We start from the raw sequence: 17,326 nt of genomic DNA, 5'->3' as shown, positions 1-17,326 counted from the left end.
ACAAAATTTTGTGATGGTAGAATACTATCTGCCAGTAATAGGTGAGATGAAGTCAACAACAGCAAGGTAGAGGTTAAGATAAGGCATGCATGTGCATGTGTGTATGCATGCATATTATCTTTGGGTTAATTTTTAGGTAGTATCTTGTAGGTTCTTTTAATAGAAATAGTTCACTGCATTTTCAGTTTATTCACTGATTAATGATCTCAAGAATAGAAGAAAATGCATTTGTTTGTCATACACATTGGAATAAGTATTTGTCATGCACATTGGTGACACAATTATAGGCAGAGAAAGTGAAGATTTATTCCTTTTCCCTTTTGAAGTCTGTCTGTCTGTCACGCTTTATTCATGCTCTGATTGGCTGACAAACAGCCAATCAGAGTGCAAATGAGTGTTCGAATAGGAGGTGGTGGTGGTAAAGTACCGACATGATGGAGGGTGGGGGGGGCCCTCCCTTGGCATGCTCCCTGGAGGCGGAGGCAGTGGAGCAGATGGAACAGGGAGGCAAGGCCAGCAGTGCTGACCCAAGGGTGGGGAGAAGCCAGGCCTCTGTGGCTGAGGGAGCAGGGGGCTTGGACCAACCCGGCAGTGGGGGGGGATGGGAGGCGCAGGCTCTGAGCTGACATGGGGGGAAAGGGGAGGGGTGGGGGAGAGAAACCAAGCCCGAGCTGGTGGAGAAGCTGGCCTGACATGGCAGGGGAGCAGCAGGCCCTGGCTGACATGGCAGTGGCTGGAGTAGGGGAGGAGCGGGCCTCCTCCTCTGTCAGACCCGGTTCCACTTCTCTCCCATCCCCAACCCTTACCCCTGTGTCTGCCCCTCCCCTGCTTCTCCCCTGCTTCTGGTTTTGGCTCAGGCCTGCTGATTCTCCTGCCCTGCCGCAGCAGCCCGGCTTCTCCCTAGCTTTGAGCCTGGTCCTGCCCCCTCATCGGGCCTGGGCCTGCTTCCCCTGTCCCCCCACCGCTGCAGCAGGGAGGCCTGGACTCCAAGCAGCGGGAGGGAAGGGCAATTGGCTAGTATAATAGAATCACCTGCAACAATGTTTTCTTGGTATAATGTACTATCTTAGGGTTCTGCATTATTTCTAATTACTGAAACAGAAGGAGCTGGACTCCATTCAAGGTTAATCAACAGCTGTTGCTTTGGCCTCATGCAAGAGAGCCGAGCTGATGCTTTTATCTTTTTAGGGGAGGAACTGCAGAAAATGGTAGTTCCCAAAGATGTATAAAATTATTTATCCGTGTATAGAACTACATTTCTTTTAGTGTTAAGTTTGCTCTCATTGAGAGATTGCTTTAAAAAAAAAAAAAAGAAAAATCACTAATGAGACTAAAAATATTTAATCTAGGGGAAGGTGGTAGCTGTTTATTGCAGTGCCTTCTTGGATGCTGCATTTACTTAATATATGAAATATTTTGATAAGTGTTTTGGCCTTTTTTTCACCAAGGTTTGTGTGTGTAGTTGTTTAATTGAGTTTAAAAATTTGTAATGGGTTTCAAATTAGGCAAATGCTTAAGTACCTCGTGAAATCTTCAATAGGTCTATTTAATAAGGAAGGTGACAGTTAAATTAGTTTGCTGAGGTATCTCATTCTCAATTGTTCCTTTTGTTTGCCACTACCCTTCCCCAGAATGCTAGTAAAGTACTGGGCAGGGGAGGGAGCTGCCTCCTAGGGTACAGCAGGATTTTTCCAAACTATTTTTTGTTTTAATATTTATTTTTCCATGGGTAGGTTGTGAGTTGATATTGTAACAATATCTGGCCCTAAACAAATAGTAGTGATTTAGTAGTAGAACAGCCATATGAAACTGAAGTTTATCTTCTGTTCTCACAGCAAAATGATTCAGGGGATTTAAATGGGGCAAGCCAAGTTTATAAAGGAGAAAATGCAGCTCGGAGAAAATGGCCTGAGATATTAAAATGGTTGAAAGTGCATAAGGAAAAGTGGGCAAAAATGTCCAGTAGCTTTGATTTGCTTCTGTTCTTGGTTGCCTAACCTGATATACCTGCAAGTCAGATTCTTAGGGGGCTACCTGAATTTGAAATCATTTAGAGTAGAGAATGTTTGGCTCTTGAAATCCTAGGCTTGATGAGTCTCTCACAGTGAGCACTCTGTTAGAAGTGGTTTCTGAAAAAGCATACCTTTCTCGCTAACCAAGAGTACCTGCATTAATAAGCGGACCATTGAAACAAAGACGCCTGTTAAATTCTTGTGAAGTTTACATTTTGTGGGGAGGGCCTAGAAGCCCCCCTCTTGCTATAGCTTCTGCACTGCTGCATGAGAGAAAAATTAACACAACTCTACATATTTGCCTCCTTAATTCTAAGGAAGAGATGACTTAACACAACTAAAATTGTCTTATATTTCTCTCACACTTGATGCTTGTAAGCAAGCTACTGTATAGTGCATGAACTGAAAGCCACCTTCCTTGTTAGTTTAAACCAACTTGTCAGTAAATCAACTATGCTTAACACTGTGAATGTGTCAATGAACATATTGATTTGGATCCCAGGCTAACCTGCATGTGCCACCAGTCATGACGTTAGAATTTGTACTAATTTTATTTGACATGTAACCTATATGCAGATAACTGTCTATTCTTTGAACAAGTTAACTTTTTGATTTTGGAGTGTTGAGTGGTGTTGTGAAAAATGATTAGTCTGCTAGGGAATTCAGACATGTTTTGGCTTTTTTGTGGCTTCTGAGAGTATTTCCCAAAAGTAAGAAAAGAGGAGGGGAGGGATCAGATTCTTTTCTATTTCTTAAACTCCTGAGTGGACTTTGTTGCCTAGTTGCCATCCTTTTCGACCCTGATCAAATCCCTGAAGACTATTAATACAGAAAATGGGTTGGGTCATCCTTCTTGTTTTTGTGACTCAGTACTCGGGGTAAAGAAGACAGCTTGTTACAAAAAAATAGATGCATTCATGGTTTTTCAGGGTTTGAACACTTATGTGCCCAGTAGACGGAACAGAATCTGGTTTCAGATTTTTGTTTTCTCGACTGTATAAGTGTGCATGCACTTATATTTCAGGAGTGCAGATGTGTATGGTGGAAGGAAGAAAGAACCTTGAAGAAGGTAAATATTCTGATGTGTACACTTTACAAAACTATTGCGTTACCTTTTTAAGCTGTTATGGAAATGCTTTTGGTATAAGTTATGTTTCAAATTTGACATCACTAGGAATTGGTTTGTCATTAGGAAGGGAATTTTTTGGTGGGGCTTGCTTGTTTGTACAAATGGCTGCAGATAAAACATTATTTGTAGAAAACACCTAAAGGGTTTTTTTATCATCTCATTTAACTAAAATAGAATAACTCAAAACAGAACAGTAGACTCCTACAGTGAGCATTATGTAGAAGTTAACACTAAGGTATACTTCGTGACTTTTTGTGGTGGTTATTTTGCCACACGATAACAAACTGGCACAATGTCAAATTGCATGCTGAAGTTTAGAATTAATAAAAATATCAGGTTTCTGTTCTAAGAATAAATTTTGAACAATAAGTGGTAGCATATATGAGGAACAGCTCTGCTGAATGTAAAAGTCAGTTGCTTGAATATCAGCAATGGACTAGCCAGTAAAATGCAATACTGATATCACCACTTTATACAAAAGCACTTTTCTAGTTAGTGTTCAAGTTATCAACAGTTGTTCACACCTGCCCTTAAGGACCTTTGGAATAAAACAGTTTGTATTCCTGCTGTCTTCTGTTGTCAAAGAACATGCTCCTGAAAGATACTCAGGTTCTTCTGTGAAGTGCCAATCACCCTTAACTGGAGCAAGTCAAGGTTCTCTATTACAAACAGGTTATATTCTTCTGTTGCAGGTAACATCAAGGGAAAACTTTGTAAAAACTCTTTCTATGGCTACATGCCCAAGAAACCTCTCACTGTTTTTTTAAATATTTTTGGAAGTAACAGGTACACACTGTATATTAAGAATTGGTCCCAGATGATTTAATAAAACAACCTAGGAATTCAGGTATCAGAAACCCCAGAGCTTTTAGATTTGTAGAGCTGTAAGTCACCAGAACTTATATTGTACCAATTGCAATGTGGAATCTAGCAGGCTAGCAAAGTGCACCAATGTTTTTGAGAGAACTGCTATAACTGTAGTTTTCAGCAGACTTCTACTGATGTTTCACAATAGAATTCTTGGTTGGATATCAGCATTACATTGCAGGTTGTGTGCAAGAGGTTGGGATCTGGTTCCATTTGGATCAGTGGAATTTTGACGTTGATTTCAATGGGACACCGGGGAGTTGCAAAATTCTTCTCAACTCAGATAGGCAAGCCATGGGAGTGTGTAGCCTTATTGGAGTAAAATGTAATTTCTGTGTGGTGCAGAATTGTTTCTTTTTGTCTTGTGATCAGGAGGCATCAGGTCTTCACACACAGAGATGATTCCTCTAATAGTCTTGCCCTGAGACTGCTTTCTGTTTATGTTCTTTTTCGGTGCTTTATTTGGGATGGTGATCCACCATTCCATTATTTGGAACAGCGATCCCTGGTGTTGGTCGGTCTGTCTGTCTGTTCTTGTTATCATTTTTTGGAATGTCTTTTTGCCATCGGGTTTAACTGCCCTGTTTTTTTCACATAACCTTCATCCTCCCCTGCTCCCCCCAAACTAGCTGTGGAAAATTAGGATGTGCATTATGTGTGAAGAAAAGGGACACCCCATAGATTCAGAAAATTGGTGGATGAAAGAAGGCGGTGCTGGAGTAGTGGGAGTGTCTAATTGCCATGGCTTTTGTTTAGTCCCCTGGTCCATCCTCACCCCATTGCCTAATTCCTGGACCCATGGAGAGAGGCCCCTCCTTCAACTGCATGCTGAACTGGGTTGGTGTGTGGGGTTTGACCTGTGGGTGGACCCAGTGCCAAGTCTGACCCCTTGTGTTGGCTCCAAAGTGATGTGTTGGGTTGGATCTAGTGTGCTGAATTTGAGACCATGTGCTGACTCTGGGGCCATGTTCTGGTTTGCACTCAGCATGTAGCTCCAGCCTCAGGGTTAGCTCTGTTCAGGGCTGCCATATGGCATGATGGCCAGTGCACGGCCCCAGGACCCCCGGGCCTGGTGCACAGCCCTTCAACATTTTAGACCTCGGATACTCTACCCATACTCTGAGAAGACTTTTTTTTCCCCCTCATTGGTGGTCTTCTCAAAATAAAGTGTATGTTTAAATTTGGGGACGCATTATGCAGGAGTAAATACAGTACCTCCCAGATCAGCACAAGGCTTTGTGAAATCCTTCAGCTCCTTTTCTGCTATTTGAAACCCTTGAGGAACTTCAATGTACATGTAAAATCTCTCCATTTTTCTCCTTCTTCCTTTATTCTAGTTATTTTGGTTAAGCTTTTTTTTTTAAAATGGAGGATGTGCCTGGAAAATGGCTCAAGTCTGGGTGTTGAATTCCTTTGGACGATTACTTTTATCCACTTCAACTTGCTCTTTGATTGGCATTGTTTCAGACCATTGTTCTAGGGTGGGGCAAGCAAGATGGTGGATCCCGCCAGCAGTTGGACTCCATTCCCCAGTAGTCCCTGCTCGTGTCACTGCGACAGCATGGGGCCAGGGTTTTCATGGAGACTGGCTCTAGCAGCGCTGGCAGGGAGCTGCTCCAAGCTGGAATCTTTCGGTGGTGACAGCATAGTGCAGAGCTGGGACAGTTCACTGTCTGGATGCTCCTAGCCCTGTGCTGTCATGCCTCTGCCACTCCTGGGGTCTCCATGGGAAAGGGCTGCAGAGCCATAAGTGGAGGCTGCTGGGAAATGGAGTCTGTTTTGGGCCTGATCTGGACCACAGGCTGGACTTTGTCCACCCCTGTTCTAGGGGGAATTTTGTATGTGCATAGTAGTGGGTAGCTTCTTCACAAAGCATTGGGAGGTATTTTTTATTGTTATTTTCCCAGAATAAATAAAAATGTAAATTTGACCCAAATTTGCCAAATAGTTGTGACAGCAAATGAATAGTTTTGCCATGATCAAAACAAGTTTTTGGGGGGTGAAACTACTACTCACTGAATTCTTCCAGCTGTACAAGTGAGGTAATTGTACAACAAACCTTCTTTCCCAGTAACCCAGTAGAGAGAACATTTGGGATCCTTACATAACATCTGACAAACTAGGTCAGGAGTGGCCAATTATTTAGGGCATAGGGCTGCCTAATGAGCTTTGGTGAGCTGTCAAGGGCCTCATGGGTAGCCCTGCCCATTGACAGGTGCCCTGCCCCCTGGCCACCTTCTTGGGACTGGAAGTCCCACCCCTAACCTACAGATCTGGGGGGCATGGGTCCCCCTGCCCCCTGGGAATATGTGCAGTGGTGAGGAGCTGGTTCCACATGAGCCTGCAGAGGCTTGCCTCTCTCCATGGGCCCAAGGCAGGCTTGGGTTGGGGCTGAGGCTGCATATTGCTGGAGGTGGCAGGGAGGAGCAGCAAAGTGCACAGGCTCTGGGCTGCTGGGAGGGCGGGGCGGGCAGAGAGGGAAGGCGAAGGTGCTGACCAGCCTGCGGCAGCTCCCCTGAACATTTAAAAAACAAAACAAAACTTGAATTTGTCAGATCTGCCCAAGGTTTTTGGTTGGGCTCTTCTAAGTCTTGACCTAAGCTCCCAAAATAAGGCAGGATTTTGGGGGAAAAAAAAATTAAAATAGAATAAATTAAAGGGCAGTACTCTCAAGAGATGCAGAAAATGAAAAAGCCCAGCAAGGTTGCCAGCTTTGGGATTGATTCTTATGTTGTGTCATCAGCTTAAACACCACTTTGATGTAATTTTATGTATGTTAACAGATTAAATATGACTTGAGGAGCTGGCTCCAGCTTTTTTTGGAGCACTTAAAGCACTTAAAAAGGGGGCATTGTAGTCCTTGTTTTCTACAGTTACTGGTTTTGTGTAGGGGCCATCAAACATTCACTGGGAGGTGGTCTTGTTCTTTCTCCTTTTTTCCTTGGACCTGCCCTTTGTTTGGCTCCTATGTGTGGGAATTGTTTCCGAGAAAAATGTTTTTCAACTATTTGTGTACGTTTGTAACAACCCCATGCCATATTCTAAACTAATTTCTTTGTTTGTTGTAGGGATCTCGTGTCTGGTTGCGAGAAAATGGTCAACATTATCCAAGCACTGTACATTCCTGTGCAGAGGGAATAGTTGTATTCAGGACAGATTATGGCCAGGTAAGGAAGTGACTTCTAATCTCCTCTCTCACTGTGTTCAGAAAATAGAGGTCTGTTTCATTTATAAAGAAAGATAATGGTATTCAGTGTGGTTGATGAGTAAAATTCAAGTTTTGGGATTTGGATGTTAAAATGTTACTTTTCTTTGCAGTCCTTTCTATTTAACCTGCCTAGTGGATTGGTATGCTGGATAAAGATGAAGAAACTTTGTCAGATCTGTGAGGGTTAAGCTGTGAACATACATATTTGTAGCACTGTGCGTGCCCTTTTAAGTTCTGCAAGAAGCTGGCATACAAACATGCACCCTGCTGGTAGTGCTACAGAAGTGTTCCTGGATGAAACAAAAAAATCTCCATTGCACTATGTTGTGTAGTGTCACATGTAATGTCTGAACAGTTGTGTATATTGCTACATGGGTCTTTTGCTCCCACTTTTGCTTCCCTCTCTACCTTGTCTTGAGGGGGAGAGAGCAACGGGATCAATGACAGCCTGCCAGGGAGCATAGCTGCAGCCCAGCCAAGGCTGGGGGCCTCAGCTTTGCTTGCTGTACCAGTAGCAGTAAATGAATGCCACTGAGCCTGCTTAGTAGGACTCTCCTCCCCCTTTCCCCAGAACAGATGAAGGCAGGTTGTCAGCAATTGGACTCATTGGCAGGCTCTCCTCCTGATGGGAGGGTAGCAGAGGATCAACTCCTGTTACCCCCTAGCTGGAGAACATGCTTTTTTGGTCACCGTAGCAAAGGAGGAGGCTCTGAATGTATGTACATCACTTGCAGAGCTATATTTTTGTAGCACTTCTAAGTGCTGCCAGCTTGCAACACAAGAAATGCATGTCTGTCCATGGCCGGAGTCTGTATGGGTCAGTGATGCCCAGCCTGGCAGACTTAAGAAGCCCCCAGATTATAGCACAATAGTGACACACAAATTGAATGAGTCTGATGTATCATAGTGATGATTCCTGACTGATATGCTGCAGTACAGACCTCTAAAATCTTGCTATTGTTTTGTGACTCCTTGATTTTTAACATACTCCTCTTCTTCCTACTGCTAGGGGATACAGAAGAAAAAGAAATGCTACTTTATTTTATAAATGTATTCCGACTGTGCAGTGTATTTGGTTGCTTGGAGCAGTGGGAATCAATCTCAGACTTCACTCCACTTGCTTAGGCCAACTTGTCTATTTTGGGCAATGTGGAAGGCAATTGGAGAACAGAATTGTGTTGGCCTTGCATGAAACCCAGCAAAATGAGGAACATCCAGTCAGACCAAGGGATCTATATGAGCTAGGTGCTATACTTCAGATAGCTGCAAAAAGCTCTAGATCAGGGTGGGCAAAATGGTTGATCCAGCTGGCGGACTGGACACCCTGGCCCCAGGTTATCACAGCATGGCTCGTGCTGGGGTCTCCATGGAAAGCGGCCCAGCCACGTGGGCAGGGGCTGCTGGGAAATGCAGTGCATTGCTGGTTGGATCTGACCCTCAGGCTGAACTTTGCCTGCCCCTGCTCTAGATCCATAGACTGAACCTCACTGCTGTACAGTTTAGATCCTTCCTCAAACTGAGGAACATAGATTTATTTTACTAATGGGCACCTAAGCTGCTAACTAGCATCTTAGGGACAGAACTAGATCTCAGTCTCTGGCAGCAGGGAAGTTTGTCCTACCCACTGAAGTTTCGTCCCAGTTTTGGGGCTCTCCAGTGGCTCACAGCTCAGACAGGTCTTCCTGTTGTAGAGCCTTCATGAGGTAATACCAAATTTATTTCACATTTAAACTAACAATGGGCTCAGTAATGTGTCTGTCTCTCTCTTGGCTGCATTTGATTTTTGAGGAGACTGTTCCTTTGGACTAAGAACCAAAGATCCTATTACTAATGTGTACTTCAGCCTGCTAGCTGGCAGCTTCAGACTCAGTAATGTAGCCTTCCCTTAGCTACATTTGATTTTTCAGGAAACTGTTCCTTCAGTGTTGCTTCTTCTGAGGTACTTGCAGTAGTTAGGCCCCCTGAAAACTTGAGGGAGTGAGAAGAGCCAGAGGGTCATTTGAGAAGTCTGTCTTCTGCCTCATTTTGTTAGAAAGTTGCTGAGAGCTCAGTTGGCTCTTCTGCTATGATACAGTTTCTCCTCCCAGTCCATTTCAGATGGCAACCCTTCAGTTCTCCACTCTCTATCTGGGCAGGGAAGAATCCAGGCAGAATTGGTAAAGATGGCACTATGGGCAGAAATATCCAGACTAGGCACGGTTGTTGGTCTGTCTGCCCTTGGCAGTAAAGGACCTTGTGTAGAATAGGATAGAGCTGGCTCTGGGGCAGAAGCTGCCTTCTTTCCTCAAATTTCCTTCCTGAGGATGGTGAAGCCAGAAGGACGTATGCACTGGAGTCCCTACTATCTTCATGAGTAGTAATGTCATTGAGTGTGGGGCTTAGCCAACCCATACACCATGGGCAGCTTGATTTCTGCACTGGGGGTCTGAACAGGCAAAGGGTCCATCTAGGTCTTAAGGATCCCAGTGCAACAGAAAGGGGAGAGTCTTTGGGGAGCCTACCCATGAATCTCTGAAACCAGTGTTTTCTCTGAGCAGGGCTGTCGGGGGAAGGGGGGAATGGAGGCAACTGCCTGGGCCCCCCCTGTGTTGGGGTGGGGGAGGGCTGGCGGCACAGACAGTGCTGTACAGGCCCTGCCACGGCCACCGTGTGCTACTGGCTCTGCGCTCTGGCCACTCAAACTCTACCCTGTGCTCTGGCCACTGGCCACCCCCTGGCCCTGCATGCTCTGACATGCCCCAGGCCCTGCACACCCCTAGGGAAGGCTCTGTCCTTGAACGACAAAAATTGCCCCACATGGGTTAGGGGAGACAGAAGAGGGAATCTGTTTGAAATATCTTCTTCAGAACAGACTCCGAGAGGAAAATAATGAATGTTGTTTCCCATGCTCATCTTCCCAGACTGGTGTGGCAATTCAGTGGGAGAAGGATAGAGCAGACATTAAGTGTGATGCAGGTCTTGAGATATATTGGGCTGGCTGTTTGTAGATGTGCTAAGCACTTTCTAAATTGTTAACTGATGTACATCACACAGTTCAAAATCTAATTTCAGTTTGAATTAAGGGTTAATAGATGATCGTTGCCGATCACAGCAGGGGCACTGACTGTACAGTATACAGGCATACCTCGGAGATATTGCAGGTTCGGTTCCAGACCACCGCAATAAAGCAAATATCACAATAAAGCGAGTCACACGAATTTTTTGGTTTCCCAGTGCATATAAAAGTTACGTTTACACTATACTGTAGTCTATTAAGTGTGCAATAGCATTATGTCTAAAAAAAACAATGTACATACCTTAATTAAAAAATACTTTATTGCTAAAAAATGTGAAGTGAGCAAATACTGTTGGAAAAATGGCGCCGATAGACTTGCTCGACGCAGGGTTGCCACAAACCTTCAATTTGTAAAAAACGCAATATCTGCGAAGCGCAATAAAGCGAAGTGCAAGTATAGACTTGACAGCCCCTTCACAGAGGTTGGCAGTAATTAGGAGGCGATAATAAGCCTATGTAAGCATTGCTACTTTGTTGCAATCATCTAAAGGGCTGTTCCAGAAGTTGTAATTGACCTTAGCAGGTTGAGGTGGTGTTGGCACATTTGACTTTTTAAAGGTGTTACTTTGTGCCTGATAGTCTCTCTTTGTTTTGCAAAAACCCAGTTCAGGTTTTTGGGGGGGAGAAGTGCTGATATTTGCAATGCTTATCCGAGTTCCTAAGGACTGTTTTTCCTAAAAGCAACCCTATATAGTTAGTTAATACCAATTTCAGTTGCCAGATTTGGGCTGCCCTAGTTTCCATTAACTTTAATCCTCATTCTATAAGGATTACTTAATTTGGACTACAGACATCTATTCTTTGTTTAACGTCGTAGTTATGTTCTTGAAAAATGCAACTTTAAGTGAACCAATGTTAAGCAAATCCAGTTATGTCACAGTAGTTACCTACTAGCAGGTGGCAGCCAAACAATGTTATAATCAAACATTGCGCAACTTTAAGCAAGTATGTTCTCTAATATATTAGTGACATAATAACAAAACAACGTTAATTGGGACAATGTTAAGTGAGGAGTACCTGTATGTAGTTATACCTGTTGTCTGGATTAAACCTAGAAAAACATAATGCATATAAATGGCCTTAGCCCAGGCCCATGAACGGATTCCAGGCACAGCAGAGGGAGTTGAACTGGGGAGTACTGTTGTGTATAACAGAGGTGGGCAAATATTTTGGTTGGAGGGCCACTTAATGAGGTTTGGTGAGCTTTTGAGGACTGCATGGGTAGCCTGGCTTTTGACAGTTGCCTCTCCCCTGGTTGTCATCTTGGAACCACAAGTCTCACCCTAACCCCTAGCTTTGGTCACTGGAAGTCCCTCCTCTTAACCTTGGAAATACTCCTTTTGGGAGCAGGGGTTACCATCTTAGAACCAGAAAAAAACCAAATGATACACTAAAAGTCAAATACCTACTATAACATATATGAATTTTATTATAAAAAATTTTTTGTCATGATTTGTTTATACAGTGTATATAGAGGTGATTGCATAATAACTAAAAAAAATAAATTCTTACCCTTGTATATTGTGTGTGGTGGGATATGGTTGGGCGACATAGGTTATGTTGGCAGTGGGTATATGGGGGGGCAGGATGTGGGGATGTTGTGTTCGTGTAGTGTGAGGGAAGGTAGGGGGGTGAAGGGGATCTGCCCCTCCCCTTCCTCCATGATGCAGTAGCAGGCAGAGGAACTTGGGGTGCTCTTGCCTGGCACAGGTGCTGGTGCCCAGTGGTGCATGGCTTGGGCTAGTGCTGCACATTGTGGCGAGGGGCACAGCTTGGCAGAGCCATCTCTATCACCGGTGCTCCCCACCACGCATATGCAGTCTCCGCACTTATGCGCCACCGGAGGGAAGCTCCACATACTGTAGCTGGCTGCCTTTGCCACTCCCTGCTGCACAGGTCCCAGGACTCCACAGAGGAGCAGAGGCCAGGGCTCCCCTTCACTTCCAGCAAAGTCCTGGGACCAGCATGGCAGGAAGTGGCAAAGGCAGCTGGCTCCAGCACATGGAGCTTCCCTCTGGTGGCATATGAGGATGGAGGCTGCACATGTACAGTGGGGAGCACTGGCGATTTAGAGGTGGCCTGGCCAGGCTGTGTCCCTTGCCACTATGTGCAGCGCTGACCAGCCAGTGGACTAGACACCCTGGCCCCATGCTATCACGGCACGGCTACTGCTGCTGCCTCCACTGCCCTCTGGGGCTGTGCACAATGGGGAAAGTGTGTGGGGGAGGGGGTCCCTTACATACACATCCTGCCCACCCGAGCTCCATGCTGCTGCTGCCCCCTGGCATGGGTTCCGCACTGCCACCAGCCCCATGCTCCCTGCCCCTACCTCTTCCCTATCTGCTGCCTGGTGCTGGCAGAATCCCAGGGAAGTGGAGCAGGTCTCCCAGAGAATGTGGCAATGGCAGCAGCAGCCCCATCTGGAAGCTGTGCGCTGGCCGGGCTGGGCCCTTCTGCCCATGAGGGTGGGAATGAGGCACAATAGGGTATGTTGAATGGTGTGTATACATGGGTGTCTTGCTCCCACCCTCATGGGAGGAAGGTTTGGACGGGGTAAAACTCGTTCTCCCCAGGGAACCAAATATCCACACTTGTGTTGGATGCAGCCTGAGAGTCTAGCCTGCTCCTTGGCTTCTGGTGTTCTAATAAATTTAAAAAACCAGAAAGCCAGAACATGTCAAGGCCTTGTAGCTATATTTGTGTAACAAGTGAAAGTTGGAAAGTAAACTTTTTTTTTTTTAAATTACATTTGTGCTAGTCCAAGACATTGAAACTTGTCTTAAACTAGATACAAAACTTGCCATTAACTAGATACAAAAAGTTTTATTCAGTATCTGCTAAAACATTTACATGACACGAGTCTAATTCTAGGTACAGTTTTAGGAATAACTCTTTTTATCACCTCCTTATCCTGTTTCCACTCATGGTGGAAATGAAGGGCCAGAATGATGCAGTACCGAAATTGGTTCATGGATGAGCCTTAAAAGTGAAGGCAAGTTTGCAGCACAGGTTTCTCTATCTTACTTGGAATGGCCCAGTGTGTGCAGTAGATGAGGTTGTGCAGAGAGTTCAAAATGTTTCATTGCTGTATGATTATATGGAAAGTGCGTTCGTGTGTTAAACGTAGCAGATTATGAGCCAGATTATGCTTCCCTTGAATCTAGCTTCTGTGTTTGAGTGTAGTAAGCTATTAGTACTGTAGCTTCATGTTTTCTGTTCTAAGTTTAAAATAATTTCTCCTTTTTAAGTCTTTTATAGTAATAATAAAACAGATATTTCCTCATTTCCATTTTCTATACATTTTAATGGTCTTGTTTCTTTATAAAACACCAAATCTGTTGTTGAAGAGAAAGTCCAAAAGCACTGCTGTGATTGTTACATGCAACCTTTTGAAATAGTTCCTTCCATGGATTCAGTGACGAATAGCAGCAACCCAATCAGTAGCTAAAATGGGCTCCTTTTCTGTCTGCCTTTTACTGCTACTTCAGATACGGTGTTTTTCACTTCTTGCCTTCCTTGTTGTGCCTTCCTCAGTTCGATTATCTGCTCCTGTGCCGCTTTGGCACATGCGTCTGGTGTGGGACGCAAAGGAGCCGTGTGCGACCTCTGGAGAGGCCCTTGATCACTTCAGGGAGAACCCCAAAACTCACCTTCCACGACTTCGAATGGATCCTCAGTGGTACAGTCTCCTGTTGAGGGTACCTCTGGAGTTCTCGCACCTCCTAGCGAATGTACCTGGAGCTCCACCTCCTCTACACCCTGTCCATACGCTGGCCCTTATGATGAGCCTTTGGATCTTTATGCAGCGTGCCTTCCAGTGATATTAATTCCTGATCTTTGTGCCCCCTTTTTGTTGTTGATTCTCCCTTTTTGTTCAGAGTGGACACTAGAGCCTCTGGATGCCCAATTCTCGAGGACGTCTCTCTGGCAGCCCGGTGGTTCCTGGTTGGCTCCATATACGACCGTTGTCCTTTGATGCTATGTGTGTCCCCCTGCCAAAATCCCAAGGACAATAAATGATAAAACAACAAATGAACCCATGCCAGAGCAAAGCAACAAAGAAAGAGAAGAAAGAAAGAGGAAAGGACCTGCTCAAGCAAAAAGCAAACAACAAAAAAACTGAAGAAGGGAAAGGTCATTGGGCTAATCAGCCCTGCCACCCTCCAAGCTCTAGCCTGTGTCTAGTGTGTTGTCTTGGCACGGCTCCATGTTTGCACCCCAGCCGGGGTCCTCTTTGGCTCTTTCCTGAGCTGCCTCTGGTCTTGCGCACTGGTGCCGCCCGCAGCAGATGCAGGACGCTTTTGCAACCTCTGCTGCCACTGACACTTTCCTCTGTGTTGGATCTTGTTGGTTCTGCTGCTGCTGGGTGCAACTGGCATGGCGAATTGCTGCAGCCTTCTCTGCTTCCTGTGTCCCCCTTTCTCAGTCTTGGAGCCGGCTTTTATTTTTGCCAGGCGGCGTCTTTCTCTGATATCACCTGCCCATGCTGGCTCCAGCTGCAGATAAGCACAGCTAACGAACCATGGGGGCGTTTCCTCTTTGCATGGTCCTTCTGGCCCTCGGTGTCCTAGAACAGGTAAGTATTTTTTTTTTTTCTGGGGTTTTTCCTTTGGGGTTGGGTTGCTCCTGACCCAGGTTACCTGTGGGCAGAGCTCCTTGCTCCCCCATGCTTGTACCCCCGGGACATTTGTCACTTCATTTTTTTTTTTTTTTTATCTTTTTTTTAGGTGGGGCCTGAAGGCCCTTATCAAGGTCCATTATATTAGCTGCTGTACTTAAATCTAGTTAGAGGTCTCTGAGTCCAACAGCTTCTGGTTTGAATAGACCAGTCAGATGGTGAGAGAGTCTTGAATTAATCTCTGGCTGTAACCATGAGATCATGGTTTGGTGTGTCAAGATGGTAGTCACTCTGGATAGGTGCATGGAAACTTAGGTACGCTGTATATCAGAATAACAGGAGTTTTGATTACTCTTGTTTGTATTTTAGGCTCTGCGTAATGTAGTGGGGGCCAGCCTTTTTGGCAAGGTTGTTGGTTGTAGCCATGTCGGGACTACCACCACTGCTGGCCTGCTGAGCAACCCTTGCAAAGCCAGTGGGCCAAGACACTTAAGGGAGCCTACCCTTTCCCCAGCCCTGGTCCAATATGTGGGCAAGGAAAGAACCCCCAGGGGGACACTTGCCTGCCTGTACACAAATGCCAGGAGCTTGGGGAATAAACAGGAGGAGCTTGTCCTCCTGCTCAATGCAAATAATTATGACGTCATAGGGATAACGGAGACCTGGTGGGACTCCACCCATGACTGGACCACAGATATAGATGGCTATACCCTGTACAGGAGGAATCGTGCAGATAAAAGGGGCGGGGGTCTAGCTCTCTATGTTAAGGAAAGCTACATGTCCCTGCAAGCTCATATTGGCGACCAGTGTGGACGACTGGAGACCCTCTGGGTTAAAATCTGTGGGGAACACAGCATAGGGGACACAAAGGTGGGAGTCTACTACAGACCTCCCACCCAAAGTCCTGAGCTTGACCAGGAGTTCGCCTGAGAGATGGCTGAGGCTGCATGCTGCAGGACCGTGGTTGTCACGGGTGACTTCAATTACCTGGACATCTCGTGGGAGGATAGCTCAGCAAAATCCGAGCGGTCGCAAATCTTCCTCTCTTGCATGGATGACCTCTACCTGACTCAAGAAGTCTTTGGGCCAATGAGAGGCAAAGTGCTGCTCGACCTGGTACTGGCTACAGGGGATGACCTAATCGGCAACCTAGTGATGGATGGGAAGCTGGGTGACAGCGACCACGAGCTGATCACCTTCACCATCCACCGTAAAGCTGGCAAGTCAGTCAGCAACACAGAAGTCCTTGACTTCAGAAAAGCCAACTTTGACAAGCTCAGGAAGCTTGTCAGTCAGGCCCTAAGGGACCATGACCCCAGGGAGATGGGAGTTCAAGAAGAGCAGTTGCTCCTCAAGGGAGTGATCCTCAATGTACAAGCTAAGTCTATTCCATCTTGAAAGAAACGCAGCAAGAGGGCACAGCAGCCTCCCTGGCTCTCCAGGGACCGAGCAGACCTCCTAAGGCTAAAAAGAAAAGCCTACAAAGATTGGAGGATGGGATTCATCTCCAAGGAAGATTATTCTGCATTGTTCTGGCTCTGCAGGGAGCAAACCAGGAAAGCCAAAGCTGCAACTGAACTCCAACTAACTTTGAGCATCAAGGACAATAAAAAGTGCTTTTTCAGATATGTGGGGAGCTGGAGGAAAAGCAAGGGCCCCTGCTGAACCAGATGGGCAACTGACAGCTGATGCCCAGGAAGAAGCTAACTCATTAAATGGGTACTTTGTGTTGGTCTTTCATCAGTCCCATGGGATGCCCATTCCCACTATGTGATAGGGAGGTCTGGGTGAGGGAGATCCCCTGCCCTCCATAAATGCTGACCTCGTGAAGGAACATCTTGAGAAGCTGGGTACCTTCAAGTCAGCCAGCCCTCACAATCTGCACCCCACGGTACTCAAGGAGCTGGCAGGCATAGCCCAGCCCCTGGCACGGATCTTTGAAAACTCCTGGCGCTCTGGTGTAGTGCCCAAAGACTGGAAGAAGGCCAATGTGGTGCCTATCTTCAAGAAAGGGAGGAAAGTGGATCCGGCTAACTATAGGCCCACCAGCCTGACTTCTATCCTGGGGAAGATCTTAGAAAAGTTTATTAAGGAGGCCATCCTTAATGGACTGGCTAACGCCAACATCCTAAGGGATAAACAGCATGGGTTTGTTGCGGAAAGGTCTTGCTTGACCAATCTCATTTCCTTCTTCGACCAGGTGACCTATCTCCTGGATAGGGCAGAAGAGACTGTTGTCATATATATCTTGACTTCAAAAAGGCCTTCGATCTGGTATCCCATGATCACCTCTTTTCAAAACTGGCCAATTGTGGCCTTGGGTCCACCACGATCCATTGGCTGGGAAATTGGCTTCGTGGTCAGACCCAGAGGGTAGTAATTGATGGCAGTCCATCATCATGGTGTCCTTTGACCACTGGGGTCCCCCAAGGCTCTG

General features: G+C 45.8%; 1 protein-coding gene across 1 annotated transcript in view; it reads left to right on the top strand.

The window, feature by feature from the left end:
- Nucleotides 1-390: 390 nt before the first annotated feature.
- Nucleotides 391-17,326, top strand: part of MYO10 (myosin X) — a 196,005-nt gene continuing 179,069 nt past the window's right edge. The window contains exons 1-2 of the mRNA XM_019538109.1: nucleotides 391-423; nucleotides 7,077-7,175. Of these exons, the coding sequence (XP_019393654.1) occupies nucleotides 391-423; nucleotides 7,077-7,175 (132 nt within the window). The remainder of the gene's footprint in view (nucleotides 424-7,076; nucleotides 7,176-17,326) is intronic.

Source organism: Crocodylus porosus, unplaced genomic scaffold (assembly GCF_001723895.1).
Source record: "Crocodylus porosus isolate Cpor-Errol unplaced genomic scaffold, CroPor_comp1, whole genome shotgun sequence".
NCBI lineage: Eukaryota > Metazoa > Chordata > Crocodylia > Crocodylidae > Crocodylus > Crocodylus porosus.
The sequence above is the reverse complement of the archived record's forward strand: the minus strand, read 5'-3'. Positions and strand labels throughout refer to the sequence as shown.